This window comes from Gopherus evgoodei, chromosome 1 (assembly GCF_007399415.2).
Source record: "Gopherus evgoodei ecotype Sinaloan lineage chromosome 1, rGopEvg1_v1.p, whole genome shotgun sequence".
NCBI classification, from domain to species: domain Eukaryota; kingdom Metazoa; phylum Chordata; order Testudines; family Testudinidae; genus Gopherus; species Gopherus evgoodei.
Window position 1 is genome coordinate 160,406,544 of NC_044322.1, and position 27,627 is coordinate 160,434,170.

At 43.2% G+C, this 27,627-nt stretch overlaps 1 protein-coding gene across 2 annotated transcripts in view; it reads left to right on the forward strand.

Annotated features, from left to right (window-relative positions):
• The first annotated feature begins 2,418 nt into the window (after positions 1–2,418).
• PRDM15 (PR/SET domain 15) overlaps positions 2,419–27,627 on the forward strand; it is a 62,851-nt gene continuing 37,642 nt past the window's right edge. For both annotated transcript variants that reach the window (XM_030577257.1, XM_030577268.1), the window contains exons 1-3: positions 2,419–2,499; positions 22,009–22,054; positions 25,449–25,542. In XM_030577257.1, coding sequence (XP_030433117.1) covers positions 22,018–22,054; positions 25,449–25,542 — 131 coding nt within the window. In that variant the 5' untranslated portion in view covers positions 2,419–2,499; positions 22,009–22,017. The remainder of the gene's footprint in view (positions 2,500–22,008; positions 22,055–25,448; positions 25,543–27,627) is intronic.

Below are 27,627 nucleotides of genomic sequence, written 5' to 3' on the forward strand. Positions count from 1 at the left end.
AAAAATCAAAATGTTTTGGTTCAACTTTTTCTTTAAAACAATTTTTTGAAATTTTCAGAATTTTTTTCAATCAAAGCACTTGGGCAAATTTGACCTGTTCACAAAATTTTGGGGGTCAACCCAAATCTGCGTTGTTTGGTGACAAAAAGTTTTGTTTGAAAAATTTCACTCAGCTCTACTTCTGGATAATCTTGCCAGCCTTTTAGCAGCTTCAATGCACATTTTAGCACTATAATTATTCACTATCCTCTTCCCTCTCTCAAAAGGTATGTAAATAGAACTTGTTTCTGAAAAGGATAGTGTTTTGATTTGTGTGGGGGTATGAAGCCAGGGAAGGGTTGGTTGTAATGATTTTTGTTCCCCCCCCCCACACACACACATTTTTCTGTGGTGACTCTTTGCCTAAACTGACTATTTTTTTCTGTGGGTTTGGCATACTGAACTAGAAATCTATCCAGTGGCCCCCAAAAATGCAGTTAGTCTTGCTTGATGGTATGTTGCCTCATCCAGTATATTGAGTTGGGCAAAACTCAAACTTCTGAAACAGGGTCTTGTAGTGGGAAGAGCCAGGCAACTTTAAGCATGGCCAGTGCTTGCAGTCTCAGCTGTAATAGCATTGTGGAAATAATTTAATGGCTTAATTTATTAATTCTGTGTAATCTGTTTCAACAGTCATATTACAGTAGCCATCCTACCTGTTTGTGAATGTGCTTTGTAACACATGGCATGGTGGCTGGGACATGTGAGGGTGTGAGTAATGCCCCATTGTTTACACTAACCGTGTACTGTGGGAAGGCTCCAGCCTGTTTAGTAATGCAGAAGATCTCATGTTTGTGTTAGCATCTATGGGTTTAATTGTATGGTGCTGGTGTTTAAATCCAGAGTATTCCAGTTAAAGCATAGAAGTATGTCTACACTACAAGCACTATGGTAGAGGGTAGACCCTTGCTACAGTGAGGGAAGTAACTTCTGTTACTGTAGTAAATCCAGGCTGTCCCTTATTTTAAGATGTATTGAAATGTATTAAAACCAAAAGCTTCCATTTAATATTTAAAATGGTATTTAACTGCATTGTATACAATAGAGCGGTGGAAATGTACACTAGAAAGAATATATGATATCCTAAGGGCAATGATGTTTCCCTGACATGTCCTTTAAATTAAATACAGCGTTGTCTTGTATTTTTCATGTGGTTTTCCCTTATTTTCATACACCACAGGTGGGCACCCTAATCCACCCCCTGTGAGGCAGGAGTTGGTCAATGGAAAAATTCTTCTATGGCCCAAGCTGTGCTTACTGAAGGGGTTAGGTCATCCTAACTGCATCATTTCCACAGCTCTGAGCGATGGAGCAGGTGGCTATAAATCAAGAGTTCTCAAACTAGGGGTATGTCTACACTACAGCATAATTTCGAATTAACTAAAACTAGTTTTATAATACCGATATTATAAAGTCGATTTTATGCGTCCACACTAGGGCACATTAATTCAGCGGTGTGCGTCCATGGTCCTAGGCTAGCGTCGATTTCTGGAGCGGTGCACTGTGGGTAGCTACTGTAAAAGAATGAGGCCAATAAGGTCGATTTGTGTCCACACTAACCCTAAATCGATATAGTAATATCGATTTTAGCATTACTCCTCGCATTGGGGAGGAGTACAGAAATTGATTTTAAGAGCCCTTAAAATCGATTTAAAGTGCATTGTAGTGTGGACAGGTATCGATTTAAAATCGATTTAACTGCGTAGTGTGGACCAGGCCTAGGGGTCAGGACTCCTCGGAATTGCCAGGTTATTATATGGCAGGGGCGTTGCAAGCTGTCAGCCTCCACCTCAAACCCTGCTTTGTACCCAGCATTTATAATGTTAAATATATTAAAAAATGGTTTTAAGGTATAGGAAGGGTCACACCCAGAGGCTTGCTGTGTGAAAGGGGTCACCAGTACAAAAGTTTGAGAACCACTGCTATAAGTGCTGGGGCAGAGCAGGGCTGGTCTGTGGCAGCCACACTCACACTGGGGTGAGCACCGGCCGCGTGGGGGAGCTGCAAAGGATCCCTAGGTGTGCAGCGAGAGAGGGGCCAAGAATAAGGAGAATCGTTGCACGAAGACGGGGAAAGCTGCCAACCCAGCTACAAAGCACGGACATAAGGGAGGGTCCCTTAAACTGGGGCAAGCGCCCCCTCCGCGCTGCACGCGAGCTTGCAGGGGCAGTGGCTGAGCTCTGCCAGGCAGCCCCGCCGGCGCGTACAGCGCCCTGCCCAGGGGGCCGCGCCCTGCCGGCTGCGGAGATCTCGGGGCGCGACTGCACCAGCGCTATGCGATAGCCCCGCCCCCACAGCCCGGCGCGGCGCAGGAGTAAGCGGCCCCCTCCCTCGCGAACTACGACTCCCATGGTGCTTTGCTGGCTAGGGGCCGGGCGGGCTTCCGGTGACGCGTGGTTTCCGGAGCGGATCGGAACCTGGAGTCCGGATTCGATCCGGGTCGGAACATTCCAAAAGCAGGTAACGCAACCCCCGGCATTCCAGCGCGGCGCGCGGCGCTGCCCGCCCCTGGCCGGCGCCCCCCACCCACCCCTACTGCCCCGCCGCCGCGCGGCCCCCGCCCCTGGGGCTGCCCCTGGCGCGCGGGGCCCCCGGTCCGGCAGCGCCCGAGCCGCCGCCGCCTCCATCTCCAGGCCGCCTGGTCTTTGTTACAGCGGCCGCGCCGCCGCCGCCGCCGGGGGGGCCGGGCGGGTCCGAGGCAAAACCCGGCGGAGCCGCTCCCGGATCCCGGCCCAGCCGCCCGCCCCCGCGGCGCCTTGGAGCTGCAGCCCGGAGCCGGGAGCGGCCGAGTCAGCCCCGAGTGGGGCCGCGCGGAGCCCGGCTGGGGCTCGGCAGGTGTCGAGAGCGCGGGAGGCTGCAGGCCCCATGTCGCGCTCTGATGGCTCGTGTGCAGAGCACCCCCCCATTTCCCCGGGCGCGGAGTGTAAATGATCCGCCCCCCCACCCCCAATCCCTTCCCAGGGCTGCAGCCGCTGTAAATCCGGGCAGGAGCTAGACGCGGGTAAATCCGATTTTAAATACAGCTCCCCCTCGCCCCTTCTGGAGAGCCCGACACAGACTCGCTGCTGAGACCGAAGAGAGATTGTATCTGTTGTCGCAGGGGTGAAATCACCGTAACTTAGGTGTTGATTAACAGACTCGTTGTGAGTCTTTCCAGTCCATAAATGCGCAAGCTGGTTATTTAAACAGCGTATTAAAATACAACGTGAAAACACTTTGCACGTCCACAGAGAGGCAGGATTTATTGTATATTTCCGGGGAGGGTTGTTTTTACTATTGTGTCTGGATACACAAGCCCTTTATGAGCTCTGTGAAGAGGTGAGATGTTTTGACTTCCAGTTTTAAGGGATTTGCTCTTCTGTCTTTGGGCTACACATTATCTAGACCTGAAAGCAGTTAGCTGTGACAAAGCATTATTCTGCCACATAAAGTGAAACCTGTGCTAAAGACCCCACCTCCAGTGAGGGAAACCACAGCTGTCAGAAGAAGCCATTTCAAAATCTCTCCAATTTTATTCGCACTTTAAAGGCCACCTCTACCAGGCAGTTGGGCTTTTTCTGTTTGGTCCCTTATATATTTTTGAAGGATGACTCACTACTCTCTTGCATTTAATATAAACAGGATCTTAGTTGGCAATGTTAACAGATAGGATTGCATCCAAAGCAATCTTAAAAGTTAAATTGCTATATACATTTCTTAGTAGTTTTACATTTAAAATAGCCCAGCTCTATTGGCCTCCATGGGAAATGTACTTTTCAGGCAGTGGTGGTGCAGATGAAAGTAGTCTGGTCCTCTCCACCCTGTAACTGTCATGGTTAGTTCTGTATTGTCATTCTGGCCTGTGGAAATGGAAGACACTTGAAAGTTTTGCAGTAACCTTATTTTATTTTGTAACAGTTAGATTTTAGCCTAAAATGTAATATTGTGGCCCTATTAGTATCCCATCTATATTTCTTCAAAAACATTTATCTGTTTATTGGGGTGCATTAAAATGGTATAAATGAATGTATCTGATACCTAGGTTTATTGCTAAAGTATGTGGTTTAAAGTCAGGAAGACAGAACTAAGGGGAGGGCAAGATAACCTTTGATGTTACTAGGAAGTGCTTTGAGTTTTCTGATGGCAGTTGGCAGTGTAATATTCTGGTTTTATTTCAAGCCATTTAAATTATAAAACATATTGGTCCTATCATTTTGATCCTGCTTTATAAGTGCTCGCCTATAACTAAGAACAAGGTGTGATGCTGTAGATTGAATTATAGAGGAAAAATGCCCTTTTCCTTGGTGCATTCAGTGCTCTTTCCTAGAAAACATTCATTCCTTGCTGATGCCTTTAATTAAATACTTAGTACACACAAGTGATTATCATGTTCACAGACGGTCTAAATAAAATATGCTGTTTTAAAAAGGTACAGCACAAACTCAGTACTTTACGTTTTGCTAATCTGCACTCTAAATGGCTGGGACATAAAAAATAAGACATTCTTTCCCCATCTCTCAGCAAAAAAATTAACAGTAGAATTGTATATTGAAGCCTTGTATTACTTAAACTTTATTACTTGACAAAATATACTGCAAAATATCTTTAGTATGGTAAGAAGTATTATAAGTAAACTACATCATGAAATAAGTGAACAAAGTAAATTTTCTGATGAATTTTTCTTGTTTTATGTGTGATTTGCAACCTTCATTCAGTTGTGTGTTCCAGTTATTTGTGCAAATTAGTGAAGTTCTACTCTAATATAGAAAGGGAAACCTGTATCATACACTCTCATCCTCATTTGTTTTCATGATAACATGTATCCTCATGTTGCCAGCAGATAACTGCCTGAGGCCAAGCAACAGCGGGGGGGGGGGGGGTCCGTGGCCTGGTGTGCCGCGCCAATAAACACACCAGGGTGGAGAAGCAAACCAAGTTTATTTGAGATCTCAAAGCGGTGCAGGGAGATTGACTCAGATCAAGCACACCTAAAACAAGCAGTCTGTTCCTTTATATCCATGAGAACTTTTCTCACTGACTAGCAATCCCCCGTTTCCCCTCCCTCCTCCTCCTTCCTCCCCCTGTAGCAATTACGTAAGTGCAGGTGCATTAAGTAATCTTGGCTGAGGCAGCTCGTTAGTAAGTTTTCCTTCTGCAAGTTATCTTGTCCTTCTGCTAAAGGTACACAGGCCTCATTATTTCTGCTTTAGACCAGTTAGAACTGTTGCAACTGATAACGGCTGTTACACCTGGCCTTTTAGGTCGATTAAAGTTCAAACATGGAGGGACTCTTGTCTGCTGAGGCCTAAAACCAGGAAGGCTCCATACTCTTGTGGCCTTCCACCCTCCCGAGTTACGTAGGGTTATGCTTAGTGACACCAACACTCATAAATTCAGACAGAATTAAAGGTTTGAGTCTATGCATCTTACGCTTGAGTTTTAAAAAATTATATTGTTTCCCTTTTTATCTAGGTTACTAGTTCAATTTGTGAAACCAAAATTGTGCATCTTGCCACTATGACCTACATTTTCAACTCTATGTTTTAAATATGTAACAATGTGCACTCACTCTCCTTTGCTCAGATAAATGGAAATATTTTTATAAGTGCAATTTAAATACGTAGGTTCTGATTGTGCAACTTGCACCGTGTGCCTGTATAGACCCTCAGTCAGGCTGACTTCAGTGAGGCTTCACGTGGATTTTATAGTTCGTGCATGTGGAAAAGCTTTCAGGATCGGAGCCTTAGTACAATTGGAAAAGGGGAGTTTACCTGGTTATGTGCTTAGAGCTCTTGCTTACATACAAAATTGCTCAGTTAGGTATAAAATCAGATAATAGGCATCACCTACATTTACAATCTGCCAATGATTATTACAGTAATACTGCAAATGTTTGACGGTTGGGTAAGATTCTCCCATTTACTTGCAAAATCTTACCTGATTTTACATATAATTATTTATAGAATGCTATTTATCACTTGAGTATAGTTATGTATATTGGTAACTAAAGGGACAAACCAACAGATTCTCTTCACTATTATATTTAAAGTAGATCAAGCTGATGATAGCTTGCTGTTTGTGGGCTGACAGAACTCATATGTTCCTTGGTGTAGATAATTTGCTCAAGAAACTTGGCTGTTCACACATCATTTCTTGGCCTCCAAAACAAGCGCAGGTTGATAAGTCAAAAATCTCACCTATCAGGCTGATGAGACGCCATTGCTGAGAGTACCCTCTGCACCTGTGATCTAATGGCCATTTGCCCCTGAGCTGAAATGATATTTGCAGAACTCCTCATGCATAGTGATGGCAACATTGCTGTTCATTTGCTTAGTCACCACTGTATTATTCCTGTGAATGTCGTTGGACTTCACAGAAGTTCATTATCATCTGTACAAGCAGATAACTATGTCCCGTGGAATGAGTAACTTAAGATTTCTCTGCTAGTACAAATGTTAGTATCTTAGGGAGGAAATGAATATAGTCTCAGGGTTAGAGCAGAAACTGGGAGGAACAACTACTGGGTTCTATCTTCAGCTGTGCCACACAGTGTGACTTGTACAAGTTTTTCCACCTCTTCAGGCCTCATTTACCTATGTGTTAAAGGAGTATAAAAACACATATTTCAAAAGGGTATTATGAAAACTTACTTCAGGTTTGCAAAGACCCTTGAGGTCCTTGCTTGAAAAGTTCTATGTGAATGCAAAGAATCATCATCAATCCAGTTTTAGGGTTACACTTCCTTCTAAGAATTTGGAAAAACCAAAGATGTAGATGACTAGACAGAAATCTGTATCATGAGAGTGCATATAGTAATGTACAAGCAGCAAAGAATCTTGTGGCACCTTATAGACTAACAGATGTTTTGGAGCACGAGCTTTCGTGGGTGAATACTGTCAAAGTTAGAATCAGGACTCACAATTTGTCAGACCACTCTGTTTATTAGCGCAGCGCTCCGCCAATAACATTCAGAATATGTGAGTGGCCATGCAAGGCCCAAACAGTCTTATTTATACAGATAAAAGAGCGGGAATTAGACAAAGGGACAAAGAAAGCAAAACAGGAAAATTCACCTGGGGCACAGCATGCATACCCTATTTCCTTACTAACTGTTATCGATTTAAGGCTAATACTTCACCAATTGCCCTCAAACGGTGCAATTGTTCTATGTTAATGTCTGTATTCCTGACACCTGGATTGCAGCATTCCAACAGTTTTGCTTAAAGGTACAGACAGCATTTCTTTAATCCTTTCTATTCTTACTATATAATTCATTCTACTTTCACAATCCCTCCTTTTGGTCAGGCGTACGCCATGACCAACCCTTACTGAGTTCCACAAATTAACCATTCCTTATCTCTTAGTTCATCAGCGATATTCAAAATCATCATATTAGCACTCTGTTTTGGGGCAGTCATCTGGGTGACACAATTCTGTATACAACAGGAGATTAACTGAAAGCATACAAAAATCACTAAGATTCCAAACAGGATAGTTAGGGCTCCCTGAAACAACCAGTTTCCTATGCCAGAGAAATTGAACAGGTTACTTAGCCACTTCCATAAAGAACTCGACTCTTCATGGGGAAGATATGTGATTTGTTCTAAGTGGCTATAGCGATCTATTACCTCATTGGTATTGTATAAACATAAAACATTGTTTTCCAGTGAGAGCACAGGTCCCTCCTTTGGCCGCCAGCGCTATGTTCAATGCCTGATAGTTCTGGAGGGCCACCTGTCCGATCGCCCCTGTTTCTTTGGCCAGGGCTCTTAAACTTTCTATGGTTTTATTTGCCATTATTTAACTACTTAGGAGCCTTTTTTTTTTTTTTTGCCTGGTGTATTGCTCCCCCAAGTGGGATAAAGGAACTGCCAATAGCCTCTTCCAGGTGTCATGACTGTTCCATATTGTGTTAAACGGACAAGGTCCTCCAGTGAGGTCTGGGGAATTGAGTGGGATAGCCAGGACAGGAACACCAGTTTGAGATTGGGCTGGGATGTGGCTGCAGACCCAGCATCTAGAAATAATAAGGGTCTGAGCTATCCACACTTGCTGCTGGATAAAAGAAGTGTCATTGTGGACTCCCCAGACCTTAAGATACCAGCAGCCAAAGAATAGGCACCACCAGAGGCGCATGTTGGAGGCAGGGCCCTTCTGGTTCTGACAACCTCAACTGAGGGAACTGCAGTCACAGTTTTATGTCCACCAGGCAGCAGGCGCTAAGCTCACTACTGCTTCTTCTTGGGCCTTGCTTTATGTAGTCATCTGCTTCTGGCAACCCTTACGAGAGCGTAGATTGTAAGTTATTGCAGGCTGTTCCTCTACGTCTTCTTCTAGAGTCAAAAAAATTGACTCTGCGTGGTCCTGAGATGGTGGTTGGTTCACTGGGGGTGGTGCATTCTTACACTGCGAACATGTATCCACTCTGAGGCCATGTCTACATCTAAAATTTTGCAGCGCTGGTTGTTACAGCTGTATTAGTACAGCTGTATAGGGCCAGCGCTGCAGAGTGGCCACACTTACAGCAACCAGCGCTGCAAGTGGTGTTAGATGTGGCCACACTGCAGCGCTGTTGGGCGGCTTCAAGGGGGGTGCCGGGACGAGAGAGCAAACCGGGAAAGGAAACCAGCTTCCCCGCGGTTTGCTCTCTCGGTCCCGGAGCCAGCCAGCAAACCGCAGGGAAGGAGACCTGCTTGCTCGGGGTTCCGGGACCGAGAGAGCAAACCGGGAACGCCGCGGTTTGCTCTCTCGGTCCCGGAGCCAGCCAGCAAACCGCAGGGAAGGAGACCTGCTTGCTCGGGGTTCCGGGACCGAGAGAGCAAACCGGGAACGCCGCGGTTTGCTCTCGCGTTCCCGGAGCCAGCCAGCAAACCGCAGGGAAGGAGACCTGCTTGCTCGGGGTTCCGGGACCGAGAGAGCAAACCGGGAACGCCGCGGTTTGCTCTCGCGTTCCCGGAGCCAGCCAGCAAACCGCAGGGAAGGAGACCTGCTTGCTCGGGGTTCCGGGACCGAGAGAGCAAACCGGGAACGTCCCGGAACCCCGAGCAAGCAGGTCTCCTTCCCTGCGGTTTGCTGGCTGGCTCCGGGAACGCGAGAGCAAACCGCGGCGTTCCCGGTTTGCTCTCTCGGTCCCGGAACCCCGAGCAAGCAGGTCTCCTTCCCTGCGGTTTGCTGGCTGGCTCCGGGACCGAGAGAGCAAACCGCGGCGAAGCTGGTCTCCTTTCCCGGTTTGCTCTCTCGGTCCCGGAACCCCGAGCAAGCAGGTCTCCTTCCTTGCGGTTTGCTGGCTGGCTCCGGGACCGAGAGAGCAAACCGCGGCGAAGCTGGTCTCCTTTCCCGGTTTGCTCTCTCGGTCCCGGAACCCCGAGCAAGCAGGTCTCCTTCCCTGCGGTTTGCTGGGTGGCTCCGGGACCGAGAGAGCAAACCGGGAAAGGAAACCAGCTTGATTACCAGAGGCTTCCTCCTTCCACGGAGGTAAAGAAAAGCGCTGGTAACTGTCTACATTGGATTACCAGCGCTGGATCACCAGCGCTGGATCCTCTACACCCGAGACAAAACGGGAGTACGGCCAGCGCTGCAAACAGGGAGTTGCAGCGCTGGTGGTGCCCTGCAGATGTGTACACCTTCAAAGTTGCAGCGCTGTAACTCCCTCACCAGCGCTGCAACTTTCTGATGTAGACAAGCCCTGAGATGCCAGACAGTTTAACAGCTGTCCCTTGACTCTGGCTGTAACAATGGCCTTCACACCTTGTCTTTTCCTGATGCATACATTCCTCATTCACACAAACAGATTGAGAATACAAACAGTAGTATTTTATATAGAACAAAAAAAAGCATTGCAAATTAAACCTTGGTAAGTTTTACAATTGATAACTAAGACAATTTACATTAAGACCCAGGCCTTCAATGTTTCTCTAATTTACTTAACACAGACACAATAGAGAATCCTGTTTCTTACTACCTAAATCTTAAAACAAAGAGTTAGAGAGGGCCCAATTTGTAATGCATATGGGAAAACAGAATCTTATAGTCCCAGAGGGTCATTTCTTTCTGGTATTTAAAAAAGGTGGCTGGCAGGATGAAATCAAATTATACTGTAATTCTTATGGGACATTATAAAATCCTGCTCCTACATATCCCCCTTTTGACACTAAGATTATTAATCGCCAAGATTATTAATCGCCAGTGTCACTTCTTATTTAGTCCATGTAATAGAAAATACTGGGAGATGATTTGGGCCTGTGGCTTTAGCTTTACATACATTTGTTTTATCCACCAGCACATTTTAAACATTTCAATTAAACACATACAATTTAAAACCAAAAACAATTAGGGGTAGTAACATTAGTGTGCCAGTAGTTGTGGGAGACCATCCAGAAAATATGTTATACCAATGGTAAGCTGTTATGCTTTTCTGCAGTGGCAATTCTTAACATGTCCCCATTTGCGTGTATAATATGAATGGTCCAGTTTCCAACTTTTTTTTTTTTTTTAGGAACCATGTTACCTTTTTACCTTTTAACAGATGATTGGTAACTGTTTGCCATTCAATGCCAAGATTGATAGAGAACTCAACTAAATCAGTGCTTACAGTAAGCTGAGACTCTTTTGGTGTTGTTGTTGTTGTGGCAAATAGTAAATGTGAATATTGGTAAACACAGTACTTACAGTACATTTACATTTGTCTTCTGGTAAGTTGCTAACACTTTTTAAACACTTTTCCCCAAGAATTAACACATACACATAACCCATTATACAGTACTTTGGATTATCTGAAAGACAAAAAGAACATTTTTCTACCCCTTTTGGGGTGGCATTGATTCTACTTTTTAAGGGTTATGCAAAAATTATTCCACTGTTTAGTTATTAAATTCATGAGGTGGTGTACCTCAAGTTTTGCCTCTTATATAGCAGACCAAGTTTGTAATGTTTTTCCTGCTGTGTTAAGCTTTAAGTTTATTTACAGGTAATAGCTGGGAAGCATCAGTACCATATTACTTTAAAGGATTTATTTCAAAAATCATACACACTACAAGTTGTTACAGGGGTACTTACTAACATTAAAGTTATTTTAATGTTTAATATTAACAGTAACATTAGCATCAAATTTATAAAAGGTATCTTGTTATACCATGCCTTTTATGTAGGCAGTTTGTGTGCTGACCAGGTATGTTCTTTATTTGCAGCTTCTTTTGTGCTGGTAGTTCTCACCTTTCTTTATCAGTTAGGTAATTTGCATCAACACAGGCTAGGCTTTTGGATTCAAAGCCATCAGCAGAGTTCAGAGACTCTGTCTTAACACACAGGGATCTGAAAAAGAAAACACAGCCTATTGCGGCTCTTTTTGGAGCTCTAATAGGATTTTAATTCAGCAGCACGTTTCATTTGCATTTTTTTTTTACATCCCTTTCTACAATATATGCTGCACATGTCCTACGGAAAATGCACATTCTTTCTATACTATAACTTTTCAAAAACATTAGCCATATTAATGTTTACATAAAGTATAACTGTTTCTTTTGTTCTGTGCACTTCACCTCTGCTGTTGCTTCAGAGGGTCACTGTTAATTTCTTATTCTTTCACTACAGCTCTTATCTGCTATTGTTACAAAAAAAACAAAACAAACAAACAAACAGACTCCAGAATCTCTACCTATTCTCCTGATTTTGACTGCCCTATTGCAGCCATGACTTGGTCTTTATTTAAAAACATTTTAATTTTTGTAAAGAATCAAGTTACCCCTTAAGGGTTAAATGCTAAATCCCAAAGCCAAACAACACTAATTACCTGTGTCTTGCAAAAAGGTCTGTCAGTTTTGCAACTTTGAATTAAAGAGTCAAATGAATTTTTAGTGGCATTAAAAACAAAAACAAAATCAATTTATCTTACACCTACAAAACAGTAGTTTTACAAACCAGATGTGCTGGTTTAGATTCTTAGAACTTTACATATTTTCACAGACATAGATACATACACATTTTCTTTTCCTTAACATTCCTTTACACTGTTTTGTTTTTACCTAGCTGTATATATATATGGATTATTTACAGGCACTCTTCTGGAAAAGGGCCCATTTCCCTTCAGAATGGCTGCAAAGAAACCAAGAATTCTCTCTCTTTAACATGGTCCTTTTTTAACATTTTCACAAAGTTTAACTGCTTAATTCTCTCCAGCCTTTGTAGAGTTAACTTTTCACTCTCTTTACTTAAATCACTTGTTTATGTCCCAAAATGACACCTTTATCACCTCAGATTTCACCATTTTAGGTATTGTTCCAGGGGTTCATGCCTGCACTTACTGCTTTTCTTACTTCCAACACTATTCCCTTAGGGCTTTCAACCTGTTTTTCAGTTTCTTTATCTGTTGCTTGCCTGCTTTTCTGGGCCCGATCCTGCTTTTTTTTTTTTTTTCTTCCTCCAATGAACCGTTTGTGAGTGCTATTGTGGTCACTTCACAATTTTGAAAGAAATGTTCAAGGAAAGGGACCAGGAAGGGTGGGGGCTAGTTGAGGAGCTCCCCCCGCCCCCAGCCTTGCTGAATTGGTAGTGGGACACTATAAAGAATCAGTTTCTGAGGCAGACAACAAAGGGGAACAGAACAAGGGACTTTTTGTCCTTTTTACAATGAGATGGGAGTATGAAGGGGTTTGGATCGATCCGGGGTTTGGAGAACAGGGTAAAGGGGAGCGCTCGGTCTAGTGGTGGGAGAGGAGGCTTTTAATAAAGCTTTTAACTTATTATTTGAATAATTGAGAGAGGCCAGTTTTGATTTTGTCCACCTATGATTTGCCTCTTGCCACCACTGCATGAAACAATTAACCTCTCCTTTAGCAAATTTAGTTTTAGGTTGGCCGAGTTTGTCTTTTAAGACATCCACTCAGTCTTTGTTCCAAGATTTTAACAGTGGCCACTGAGTTTTGGGATCCCCCTGAGTTAGCCTAGACCATTTTCCCAGAAATTTACAGGAGTCTGGACCCTTTTTACAGGAGTCTGGACCCATCCTAAATACATAAAATGAGCCGGCGTTCATTTAGGGAACTGTCCTGACTTAGACGTCTGGTTACCAGTACAGGAGGACTTTCACACACCAATCACACAAGAAGGAAATTCAGGTTCGTCAGAGCGATGCCTGCTGCAACACACAAAAGGAGCCCACAGGCTACTGCCTCAATTGCCCTTGCTTTCACACTAAAGGTTTTACCCAAGGTGTGGTGCGGCTGCAATTGTGCAGATTTCACTCACTCAGACCGCGGGGACAGGAACCCCTTGGTCGGCCGATCCCCAGACAGAGACGGCACCCAGACTCAAACACTCCACAAGAGGACAGATAGACACAGAGACAGAACAGTCCTCAGTCCGGACAAAACACAGAAATAATTACCTGACCAGATTCCTGATGTCAGATCCCGGGATCCCTACCAGAACAGAGTGGGAACCAACAGGTTCGATGGCGTAGACCTCACTGTGGCTGTGCGCCTTTCCGCTCTAGTGGAGGACCGCTTGGGCCAAATGCCCAGGTGCCGGCTGCCACGTTCATCCTACAAAAACAGTCAGGAATCACACAGCCCCAGTGAAGACGGTTGCCATCTCGGTGGAACCTCCAAATTGTCAAAGTTAGAATCAGGACTCACAATTTGTCAGACCACTCTGTTTATTAGCGCAGCGCTCCGCCAATAACATTCAGAATATGTGAGTGGCCATGCAAGGCCCAAACAGTCTTATTTATACAGATAAAAGAGCGGGAATTAGACAAAGGGACAAAGAAAGCAAAACAGGAAAATTCACCTGGGGCACAGCATGCATACCCTATTTCCTTACTAACTGTTATCGATTTAAGGCTAATACTTCACCAATTGCCCTCAAGCGGTGCAATTGTTCTATGTTAATGTCTGTATTCCTGACACCTGGATTGCAGCATTCCAACAGTTTTGCTTAAAGGTACAGACAGCATTTCTTTAATCCTTTCTATTCTTACTATATAATTCATTCTACTTTCACAATACCCACTTCATCAGATGCACGTGACATGCATCTGATGAAGTGGGTATTCACCCACGAAAGCTCGTGCTCCAAAACATCTGTTAGCCTATAAGGTGCCACAGGACTCTTTGCTGCTTTTACAGATCCAGACTAACACGGCTGCTCCTCTGATAGTAATGTAGAGTAGTCTTTGAAATCTCTCTCTGCACCTGAGGTGTTTCATTTAGCAAATTTTACTAGCTGACTCCCAATGGATATATTTACACAGCAGCTTTGAGTCTACTTGATACATAATTACAGCTTCTGGTTTTAAGGATTTTTTAATTTAATTTTTCAGGGCTTATTTTTAGCAAGTTTTGAGTTCCATGTAGATGTCCAAAATTGTTTTTTGGGAGGGGCTTTCTCTTTGTACATATCTGTAGTACTGTTTCCAAAACACTATGTTAAAGCGCACTAGGGAAACTTTAGTGCACCCCAGCAGTCTACACCAGTGGTGGGCATCCTGTGGCCGTTACCGGCCACTGGGAGCTGCGAGGGGCGGTGCCTGCAGATGACCAATGTCAGCAAAGTGTCTCACGCCCCACAATCAGATTACTGTGATGGGCCACAGGTTATCCACCACTGCCTTAGATACAAGCTGGAAAGCAGGTACATTGCCTTTTAAACAAACTGCACTTGGAAAGGGGTGATGTCAACATGAATTGAGTAACCATTTCTGGTGTTTTTCTGGTGTTCATGGGATAAACAGCAATTTATTTAAGTGTTTCATTGGTGAAACCCTAAAATGAGAAGCCTTATACATATTGCATTATCTGTTCTGTCTTTGCTCAACATAATACAGTAGATCATTTGTGCTAAACTTGCTGAAAAGACTTCTCATGCACCTGAAATCGTGCTGTGTAGGAAACAAAAACACTTGTTTAGAAAGGTGGACATCAAGTTGATGTAAAACATTTACTGAGAGTTGGTACCTTCCTATCAATTAATTAATGGTGTATTGGGGTGACCCCCTGTTTTCTATCCTCATCTCCTTAAAGGGTAGCATTATGATGTTACCGTATTCCCCCCTTTCTCTGTTAAATCACTTGCACTTTCCCAAAGCAAATAGCAGTTTTGGTTCTTCCACAACAGTACACATCTGCAGCCTCATTATTATCAAAAACATGTTTTGATTTATTCTGCTGTTTGTGAAAAATGCCATTCTGATAATCCTGGAGCCAGAGTTGCTTGCACAACAAGTCTGACACAGGCAGTGTGCCACACCAATGAGTCTCAGCCCAGTTCTCTACTAATCTAAAGGGATTACTTTAGGACTCATCCACATGACGTATGGAAACCATTGCAAGGGCACAGACTATGTATAACCTGGAATTCCACAAGTGTCACAGCCATTGTCAGCACTGAGCACGCTACGGAGAAGCTGTGTGGGTTCCTTTACACTAGAAGAGTGGTTCTCAACCTGTTTACCATTGTGGGCTACATATGCAGCTCTCTGTGTGTTATGTGGGCTGCATCCAGGCAATATACATACTACGTGTATGGCCCTGAGGATGTCACATGGGCTGCAGCTGTGTACTGATTGGACCATGGGTTGGGAACCACTGCATTGAAAGTACATTTCATTAAAGCTTGAATGAGTGCCAGTGGTTGGAAGTGGTGTTTGGTGGAATTAATAAGGAGACTATGGAGATCCAGATTATCATCCCAGGGGGATGTTACCTGGAGGACAGATCCAGGAGGAGTCTGAGTGACCGGACAATAGCGGCCCACCTGGTCCTCTTTCTTGCTATGGAACTTGCCCAGTGGAGTGTTAGTTCGGATCCACTTGGTAATGAAACAATGTTGTGCCTATTTGATTGAAAGTAGCTTCTTGATTTCAGGAGGAAGAACATGTTTAGTAACACCAACACCCTGATCGTTGGGGCGCTGAGTGCCTGGGACCCCTGTAACGAATGTGTACTTAGGGCCTGTGGGGTGGGCCGTCGCTATGCACGGCTCATGAGACATTTGATGGTCTCGGACACTGTGTGGTGGTCTAGGGACATTTACACAGAGGACATCACCGGCCACCGCCAATACCAGGAGTGAGCCGGCGTGGCTTTGTGCACCCACGGGCAGGAGGAGGCCTATAACCCCCCCCCACTGAACCATATCCCCTGAGCCCTAAACCCACTGAACTGGATTCCACTGTGCGTGGGTCATCCTGTCCCCATTACCCGGCCCGCTTACTTATACCCATGACTGCGTGTAACCCACTGTATGAGCGATGTACCCTCACTGCTTCCTTACTGCTTCTTGATCCCACCCACCGTACACCCCGCATTGGGGACCTTAGAGACTGTATATATTATGTGCTAACCAATTTCCAAATACCAGCATCCCCCTATACTCTGTATGTTACCCCCAATGACCAATAACTGACGCTTCAAACTCTCTGTATCATCTTTATTTAAATATTCTCTAATAAACGTTTATATCTCTGCAGAGCTGACCCTGTGTTTCCGTGATCATCAATACAGCTGAGAGCTGTAGAGGAAATATCAGATATTGCTTTCTGGCACATATATGTAATACTGGCAAGTCTGCAGCTTGGGCTATTGTGCTAGGAGTGTGAATTGCAGGGAAGTCTTAAAGGGAGAAGGGATAGCTCAGTGTCTTGAGCATTGGCCTGCTAAACCCAGGGTTGTGAGTTCAGTCCTTGAGGGGGCCACTTAGGGATCTGGGGCAAAATCAGTACTTGGACCTGCTAGTAAAGGCAGGGGGCTAGACTCAATGACCTTTCAAAGTCCCTTCCAGTTCTAGAAGTAGGATATCTCCATTAATTTATCCCTGAGGGTCAATAGAAAGAGTTGAGCATGAGTTAACCTCGCTTACATGATAGGGCTGTTGATAAGAACATAAGAATGGCCATACTGGGTCAGACCAGTATCCTGTCTGCTGACAGTGGCCAATGCCAGGTGCCCCAGAGGGAGTGAACCTAACAGATAATGATCTTTCTCCTGCCATCCATCTCCACCCTCTGACAAACAGAGGCTAGGGACACCATTCCTTACCCACCCTAGCTAATAGCCTTTAATGGACTTAACCTCCATGAATTTATCAAGTTCTCTTTTAAACCCTGTTATAGTCCTAGCCTTCACAACCTCCTCAGGCAAGGAGTTCCACATATTGACTGTGCACTGTGTGAAGAAGAACTTCCTTTTATTTGTTTTAAACCTGCTGCCCATTCATTTCATTTGGTGGCCCCTAGTTCTTATATTATGAGAACAAGTAAATAACTTTTCCTTATTCACTTTCTCCATAGCACTCATGATTATATATCTCTATCATATCCCCCCTTAGACTCCTCTTTTCCAAGCTGAAAACCCTAGCCTCTTTAATCTCTCCTCATACAGGTCCTGTTCCAAACCCCTAATCATTTTAGTTGCCCTTCACTGAACCTTTTCTAATGCCTGTATATCTTTTTTGAGATGAGACCACATCTGTACGCAGTATTCAAGATGTGGGCGTACCATGGATTTATATAAGGGCAATAAGATAGTCTTCGCCTTCTTCTCTATCCCTTTTTTAATGATTCCTAACATCCTGGACGTCTTCAGAGAACTGTTCACTGTGACTCCAAGATCTCTTTCGTGATTAGTTGTAGCTAAATTAGCCCCCATCATATTATATGTATAGTTGGGGTTATTTTTTCCAATGTGCATTACTTTACATTTGTCCATGTTAAATTTCATTTGCCATTTTGTTGCCCAATCACTTAGTTTTGTGACATCTTTTTGAAATTCTTCACAGTCTGCTTTGGTCTTAACTATCTTGAGCAGTTTAGTATTGTCTGCAAATGTTGCCACCTCACTGTTTACCCCTTTCTCCAGATCATTTATGAATAAGTTGAATAGGATTGGTCCTAGGACTGACCCTTGGGGAACACCACTAGTTACCCCTCTCCATTCTGAGAATTGGCCATTAATTCCTACCCTTTGTTCCCTGTCTTTTAGCCAGTTCTCAGTCCATGAAAGGACCTTCCCTTTTATCCCATGACAGCTTAATTTACGTAAGAGTCTTTGGTGAGGGACCTTGTCAAAGGCTTTCTGGAAATCTAAGTACACTATGTCCACTGGATCCCCCTTGTCCACATGTTTGTTGACCCCTTCAAAGAACTCTAATAGATTAGTAAGACATGATTTCCCTTTACAGAAACCATGCTGATTTTTGCCCAACAATTTATGTTCTTCTATGTGGCTGACAATTTTATTCTTTACTATTGTTTCAATTAATTTGCCCAGTACTGACGCTAGATGTACCGATCTGTAATTGCCAGGATCACCTCTAGAGCCCTTTTTAAATATTGATGTTACATTAACTATCTTCCAGTAAATGGGTACAGAAGCTGATTTAAAGGACAGGTTACAAAACCGTAGTTAGTAGTTCCGCAATTTCACATTTGAGTTCTTTCAGAACTCTTGGGTGAATGCTATCTGGTCCCAGTGACTTGTTACGGTTAAGTTTATCAGTTAATTCCAAAACCTTCTCTAATGACGCTTCAGATTTGTCACCTACAAAGTATGGCTCAGGTCTGGGAATCTCCCTAACATCCTCAGCTGTGAAGACTGAAGCAAAGAATTCATTTAGTTTCTCTGCAATAACTTTGTCGTCTTTAGGTGCTCCTTTTGTATCTCGATCATCCCACTGGTTGTTTAGTAGGCTTCCTGCTTCTGATGCACTTAAACATTTTATTATTACCTTTTGAGTTTTTGGCTAGCCGTTCTTCAAACTCCTCTTTGGCTTTTCTTTTTACATGTATATACTTAATTTGGCAGTATTTATACTCCTTTCTATTTACCTCACAAGGATTTGACTTCCACTTTTTAAAAGATGCCTTTTTATCTCTCACTGCTTCTTTTACATGGTTGTTAAGCCATGTGGGCTCTTTTAATTCTTTTACTGTGTTCTTTAATTTGGGGTATACCTTTAAGTTGGGCCTCTGTTATGGTATCTTTGAAAAGTGTCCATGCAGCTTTCAGGGATTTCATTGTAGTCACTGTACCTTTTAATTTCTGTTTAACTAACCTCCTCATTTTTGCATAGTTCCCTTGTTTGAAATTAAATTCCACAGTGTTGGGCTGCTGAGGTGTTCTTCCCACTACAGGAATGTTAAATGTCGTTATATTATGCTCACTATTTCCAAGCATTCCTGTTATAGTTATGTCTTGGACCAGATCCTGCGCTCCACTCAGGACAAAACTGAGAATTGCCTCTCCCCTTGTGGGTTTCTGTACCAGCTGCTCCAAGAAGTTAGTCATTTAAAGTATCGAGAAATTTTGTCTCTGCATTTCATCCTGAGGTGACATGTACCCAGTCAATACGGGGATCAATTGAAATCCTATTGAGTTCTTTATTTTGATAGCCTCTCTAATCTCCCTTAGCATTTCATAGTCACTATCGCTGTCCTGGTCAGATGGTCGATAATAGATCCCTACTGTTATATTCTTATTAGACCATGGAATTACTATCCATTGAGATTCCACGGAACGTGGATTCATTTAAGATTTTTACTTCATTTGATTCTACATTTTCTTTCACATATAGTGCCATTTCCCCCACCCCTGCCCCGCATGACCTGGTCAGTCTGATATATTTTGTGACTCAGAATGATTGTGTCCCATTGATTGTCCTCACTTCACCAGGTTTCTGTGATGCCTATTATATCAATATCCTCCTTTAACACGAGGCACTCTAGTTCACCCATCTTATTATTTAGACTTCTAGCATTTGTGTACAAGCACTTTAAAAACTTTTCACTGTTTATTTGTCTGCCCTGATGGAGCTTGCATGCTTATCCTATGCACATTTTAGGAGCCATCACCCAGAATGACACTTGCACCGTTCAGAAGCAAGTGTTGGTGACTCTGAGATGGTTCTTGGATATTTCTGTTTGCTGGACAGGCAAAATGCATGAAGCATGAATTTTTAAGAAATCTGGTTTGTACAAGAAGGGACAGTGTTTCCATTATCAAGGGGGGTCTCTGCCTCACAGTGAACCTGGGTGACTGCTGTGCTAGATGTATCTTTGGTGAGCGTTTCCTATGGCAGCTTGAAGACCTTTCGATTCTCAGATCAGACTAGCTTTGCTGTTTGTCACCATCTGCTGGGGGTGTCTTTAGTCTTTCTCCCTCCTCCCTCTGTTTGCAGTTTTAATCTCTCTCTCAAATGCATCCAGCCTCTTTCTCTCCTTCCTCAGTTCTTCTGCTAATCATTTTGCCGCCTCCTCTCCCACTACAGCACTGGGAAGAGCCTATCCCTTGTTCGGGGGTTCTGCTTCTCTTTCTTATGCGTCTGGATATGTCACTACAGGACCAGAATGACCTCTCGGAGTTGGGAGAGAATTGATCTTCCTGACCTTGTTTGTGCTTGCCCATTTTTTGACAGTTTACTTCTCACTGATGTCTAAATAACATAATTATCCAATGATTTTCATCCATTAACACTCAAAGTGCTTTAGAAGTGAGGGTATGGGTTCTTAGCTTCATTCACTGGTGAGGGGAGACTTGTTTGCATAGAAGTCAAGTGACTTGAGTAAGAACAATCACACAAGTCAGTGGCAGGGCTTGGACTAGATTGTGCGTTTCCTAACTCCCAGTACCTAGACTGTAAGCTCTCTGAGGTAGAGACTGTCTCTTATTCTGTGTTTGTACTGCGTCTACCACCATGGGACCCCTGATCCATGACCGGGGCTCTCAATAATAATAATACTGCACCCTCTCCATCAAAGCACACTACCTCTCTGGACCAGATATGCAAAGGCATACGTGATTTACAGCCACCAAAATTTAACCCAGCTTGTGGTTGTTCTGTATCAAAGAAGTAACTTTCCTCTCTCAAAGAGAGTTTTTCCTTTGTTGTTCTGTAATACTAGAAATAAATCAAATAAAATCAGTCTTCCACATCTGGGGTTACAGTTGTGAATGCCAGCTCCTTAGCTCTGTGTCCCATGACCAAAAACCCAGCATCGTGACTTGAGCATTGGGATTCACATTGCAGCATTTCTCCATTCTGCTTGCTGTCTCCAATCTTCCTAGTGAACATAGGATTCGCGTTACGGATTCTTGTCATTTTCGACATCCTTCTGGCTCATGAGAACGGTATTTGCAGGTGGAGGGAGAAATGATGTGATGTGACTGTGCACCACTTCAAAGCTGGCAGACCTCATTTCACGCTTGTGAAGCAAAGGCATTGAGAAATGAGTTTTCTGCTTCATGCTCAACTTGACACTTCGTGGCTGAGAGATGTGTGGTATCTGAGCTCTTTGTGTGAGGTTATGTACCATGTGCTGTACTGTGTAGATGATAGAGGGTATGAGTTCCTGAATAGTTTGTGCACACTTAAAACATTTCTGCCCCCTTTTCTGTGAACCTTGCCTTAGCTGACACATTACTAACAGGTGCTGTTGCAATGTACAGTGGAGTGCACTTAGAGTAAACTCAGAGAGAAAGTCAGCTTATAGTGAAATGGAATAAAAGTTCCATGTTGTTTAGTGGGTGTCTATCCGTAGTGAGCCATTATGTGGAAGGGAAAAATACCTGACAATAAAAGAAAAAGTTAGATTGTGTTTATGTGCCTGCTTGTAAAGGTGTGATAGTGCATGAGCTGGTGTGAACTGTTTGTTCATAAATGCTTGTGTAAGGATTGAAATAATGTATTTGTTCTTTTCATTAAAAAAACTGCACGAACCAGAGTGGTTAGGAAAAGCATGATATTTATCATAGGAGGGGTCTTGCAAGGCACCTGACATCACCCTTAATATGGACATTAATGGATCATTAACCACTTTAACTTGTGTTTTACATTCTATGAATGATATACTCTGCTAGGGTTCTGTAGTCTCTTTGCACATGCATTGGGGTCAGTTAATATTATCACTCAGCAGGCAACTCTTTCATTAGATCTGCACTTTAGAACTGTCAGGAAGCATCATTTACATTATGCTCAGTTTTCTCCTTTGTATTTTGACAGGTTTCAGAAATGGCAGAGGATGGCAGTGATGAGACCATGTTTATTTGTAAGTACTAGAAGAATAATGATGGAGTCATAATGTGACGTGTATTTTGAGAGCATTAATTTTAAAGCTCAAACCATCTTACTCTTATATTGTTTTCCCAAAGTGATTATTTAAGAGAAACTTGAATAGTTTATGGCAGCGTGGAGGGAATCACACTAAAGTTAAGAATACAAATTCTCAGTTTTTTGTTGGGAAATGCAAGAAGTGGCTAGATATGAATTAGTAGCTCAGCTTTTTAATTGCTAGCCTCCAAGAGACTAAGGGTATGTCTACATTGCAATTAGACACCTGTGACTGGCTCATGCCAGCTGTCTCAGGCTCATGGGACTCAGGCTAAGGGCTCTTTAACTGCAGTACAGATGTTCGGGCTCAGGCTTGGACCCAGGCTCTAGGACCCTGCAAGATGGGAGGGTCCCAGAGCTGTGGCTCAGCTGGAGCATGAATGTTTACACCGCAACTAAACAGCCCCTTAGCCTGAGCCCCACGAGCCCAAGTCAGCTAACTGCAGTGTAGACATATCCTAAAAGCCTAAAGGTCTTCCATGGCTAAATTGTTTCTTTAAGTTAGGTAACTGCTGACACACTGGGGAAGGAACTGAGGAGCTCCAGAGTTAAAAGCTTGAGCTGCTACAGCTTGGGCTAAAGAGTCATGACTCTCTAGCGGGGGCTATGACAGTATTGCATCCTCTGTGGATATGGCACAGAGGTGGAACTGAAACACACACTCACCAATGAGCTGCACTTACATAAGTGGACGAGACCATGATCTATCTGGCGTGGGGAGATCAAGAGCAGAGAGTGCTGCCTTGATGGTATGTGTTATAGTCTCTTCCCCTCGCAGTCCCTGTAGGTGCACTTCAGGGTTGGAGCTCCAAAAGGTCAGGACGGGACTGACTGCGACATCTTCTCGCTTTCCAAAATTTGCTCGGGTTCCCCCCTAAACAGTAATGCTGATGCAGTTGATATAGTCTTCCTTGGATTGTTCAACTCCAGAGTGAGCCTTTTTCCCCTGCTCCTCCTCAGAAGAGCTGTAGAAGCTGGAGAGGACCAGAGGAAAGCAGAGAAAAAGGCTCTGATCATTATGAGTTTCAGGGGGGACAGTTATCTTGCCAGTTCCACAGATGGTGTATGTCAGACAACCCCCCTCCCTCAACCCCAGATGGGACAAGATGGTTGAATTCATGAAGTTTCTTGCCTCCTGTGTGAGATTTTTCCACAGAATTTAAGGGCCGCTTCTGTTGCAGAAAAGTGAATTTCTAGACCTGACATTGTGGGCTTCCATAGTTACTGACCATCAGTGAGTTTCATATCCAGTTACCTCAGTTTATAAGCCAGACAACTTGTTTCTAAAACGCCAGCTCTTACGTGCTCAGTCTGGGGTCTGAAATTGTGGCTGCCTCTTTCTGTTCCATGCAGCATCACCAAAATAAGGGTTGACAGTCATGTTGGTAAAGTTGAGGCCAAATATAATATGCGGTGGCTCTTCAGCAATCATGATGACTTTGCAGTGCCAACAGCAGTGACACTTTTTCCCTTCTGAGAGCAAACTAAGCATGTGTGACTGAAAAAATGCATGTAAAGTCCCATACTTTGACTTCAGTGGGAGCAGGGAATTCTGTCTTGGAATGCAGTAGGAGCAGGATTGAGCCATCATTAGGTAATAGGAGTATGCCGTGGAGGGAGTTTTAGTCTAGTGGTTAGAGCTGGGAATTGGAAGCAGACTTCATATGTTCTGTTCATAACTCTCCCAGTGACTGTTCCAAAGTTTACACAGTTGCAAAATGGATGTAATACCCACCTCATATGTTACTGAGACTTAGTAGTTTGCAATGTGCTCTGAGATCCTTGAATAAAAAGCACTGTATAAATGCAAAATATGAAGGTTTGTACTTTTAAAATATGTATTGATTAGAGTTATTCTTCTGACATAAATTCAATTTTAAAAGGCATCTTCACTGCTAAAGCCAAACCATATACACTCCCCTTAGAGAAATCTACGGTTTATCTATTTGTGTCTGACTTTGTATTTCTTCTGTGGTCATAAGCCCTTAAGTCTCACATATGGTGAGCACTCCGATTCAGGGGAGAGTTTGGTATGAGGCATCCTGTACAGATTCTGTAGACTTCAGAGACATATGTCAGAAAACACTAATGTTCCCCACTTTGATGATTGATCATCCGCCAAAGGATTAAAGAAAATGATATATGCTTCTTGTACTCCTAAATAGTGCTGGACAATAAGAAATGTGGAGAGCCCGAGGCTATACATTGTGTGCTATCTTTGCACACGTTTCAGGCGCTCTTAATTCCAATGCTGAACATTGAGTGAAAGCTACAGCTACAGCAAATCCTTTAAGGAAGTGCTATGTAAGTTTCACAGACATGAACACTGCTGGTGAGAGTTTGGTTTCCCATTGTAAAAGCAAGGTGTTCTGTCTCACTAGCTACAGTCTGGAATTAAATTCTGTATCATGTTAATTTACAAATGTATGTACTAATATACTTGTGCAACCTTACTGAAGTCCTCAAGGTTCCCCACGTTTGACTTGAAGTAGAATTTGGCAGCTGGGGAATATCCCCTCTGTGATGACTTCTTGTCCCTATCCAATCAACTGGCTTCACAGTAACATTTTGACAACTTTTTATGACATAGAAATGTATGTTTCAACTAGTCCTAAACTGGCTCTTACTTTATCATTATCCAGGGCTAAAGATTGTTTCTTGGGATCCCTTTAACCCTGGATAACGTGCAGTATTTTAAAATAAAAGTCAGATATGGGGAACTGAAAGCTAGTATTATTTTGCCCTGTAATAAAGAATTGCCAGATTATATTGGAAAGGGACCAGAGGTCCAGAGGAGCTGTTTCCATAGTGCCAAATTTCCTTCCCAGCCATACACATTGCAAGGGAGGGTTGCACAGGTACAACTGCGGGCAGAGCTTGGTACCCAGGGGGAAATCCAGTGGCAGTTTTGTCATGGACTTCAGTACGATCAGGATTTCACCCCCGTCTCTGAGAGCCCATCAGATTTTGACTCTGCGTTTTAAACCTCTGGCTCCAGTGAACAGAATAGGGATTTTTTTTTAGCTGAGAGAGAGTAGCGCAGTGGTTGTTTTAAATCCTCCTGCCTTTAAACAAAATATTTACTAGAGTTTTGTTTAGCAAATATTTTCTTCAGGAAAATATTTACATTTTTAAAGTGTCTTCTGGTAGTCCTAGGTATATGTTGAATGTTACCTTTGATTCAATTGTGTATATCCTTTGAGGCAGTAAAAATTACTACTTTATTGAATGTCATTAGTTTGGTGTTTGAATTTTCTGTCTGGCTGTTGACTGAGAGAGCACTGCCCAAGAACAGCTTTTACTTTGCAGCTCTATGTGCTGTTTACTTACAGGGTGCGAGGATTGTGGTCAGTACCATGATTCGGAGTGTCCTGAGCTGGGCCCAGTAGTGACAGTCAAAGACTCCTTTGTGTTGAGCAGGGCAAGGTAAGTAACTTTAGAATGATTATATGGCTTGTTCGTTTTTTAAAGAGAATTTCGTCTTTGTGAAAGGTGCCAGACTGACAGCTGAAAAATGAAGTCCTCTGTGGACAAAATAGATACAACCTCAAGTAAACAAAGAATTGAAGCACATCTTAAATGATTTCCTGAATCAAGGCTTAAGAGAGTCTGTTTATGCATTCCTTGGCAACTCCGAGATTGCCAGCAGAGGAGTCAGATAGTACCAGTTTTGGTGGAGATTTGTTTCCTATATTGGTTGAAAATCTTTGACATTTATCCCGTTCCTTACAAGTGCTGCACTACATTTTCAAAATTCAAAATGGTTCATGGGAATTTCCCAGTGGTGTTAATAAGAGTTACACAGTTTTGCACTGCCTCTGTAATTCCTCTACTGTGAGAGGCAAACTTGGGAACAGTTCCATCTTTGTAAATCTTCTAAAGAGTGATCATCAGTCCCAGTTTTGTCAGTTAATCTAGGTCTATAATAAAATAGCAGAAACATTTATGCTCCCCAAAAGAAATTAACAAATTAAGTATAGATTTAGGAATAGGATAAAACAAAATTGAGGAGTAAACTTTATATTGAAGCATTAAATGTTTCCGTTTGGAATTATATTCTGATGTAGAATGTTTGATTTTTTTACTAGGGGAAAGAGAGTTCACTATAATGGCTGTTGACATATGGTAGGAACACAGGAAATCAGAGGAGGATACTGATCTCTAACGTTCAGCAGGGGGGCAATGCAGTGAATGTTTGATCACTACCAATCTGACTCATTGAGAACTAAACTGTCCATATCAACTTTCTCTTCTTCATAGTGCCTCTGGGGACAAACACCCCCCTCTTATCAACAGCAGTGACAGTAATGCTTAAATAACCCAGCTGATGTCACTGTAGAAATGTATTATAAGATGAGATGGTCCCTGTCCTGAAGAGCTTGCGGTCTAAATAAACAAGATAGGCAATGGGTGGGAGAAATATTGCCATCCCTGGTTTATATTTGGGGAGCTGAGGCTGAGCGAGATTGACTTGCCTAAGGTCAAATGGGAAGTCTGCAGCAGAGCTGGGCGTGGAACACAGATCTCTTAAGTACCAGTCTAGTGATTTAACCACAAGATCACCACTCTAACAAACGTCCTTTCCTCTCTTATAACAACATGATCTCTTAGGATATTAAAACTGCTTTTAAAACTCTCCTTTGCTTTTAACTAAAAATTTAATTGGTTTGCTTTCTGTATTTCTCTCAGCCTTGACTGTGAAAATAGACTGGTCAGATTCACCTCTGTTTATAGTTGGTTTCTAGCCAATTTCATTCTCAGGTTCTCATGCACTAGAGCCATGTTGAGAAGTTGCATAGCTTGCAATGCAGGGGAGCATTTGTCTTTTTATAAACTTGGCTTAATTGGAATTTTAAAAATGTTTGGAAACCATTTCCCTTGTGCATAGGCTTTGTAACAACTTGCTTTTATAAAACTTATATTTGGGCCAAATTTGACTAGCCAGCATAACTTTTTGAAGGTTAAAGTTCTATAAATGCATGGGGTCAGATCACTCCTCCAGTGGGAAAACACACGGGGGGAATCTGGGGAGGGGAAGAAACTTTGAATTACCCCATGTGCCCCATCCCTCCCTTCTGAAGCGAGTTATTGAGGAGGGAGAGGGGCATGGATTTTGGAAGCTCTGCCCTATGTCAGCCCCACACATCTGGAGAACTTGGGAGTATGGAGGGAAAGGAACTCGCTGGCTTTTCTTTCTTGTAACACAGCTGTTACTGGAGCTGAGTTGCCATTGCCTCAGTCCCACTGCAGGTAAGGAGCGCCGCTCTGTAGGAGGCAATGACAGCATTAGCGGTAGTATTTGCTGCCCGGATTTGCATTACGAAATCTGAGCCCAAAGGAAGGGATGGTATTATGGAGAGCAGCCCCTCCCTGGTCTCTTTTTCTTACCCTTCTACAAAGCCATGTCAGCACAGCTCTCACTGAGGGCATCCATGAGGGACTGGAAGGGGGATAGTATAGAACAATACAGTCCCCGCCCCCCCTTTCTATGCCTAAAATTTGGGCCACAAT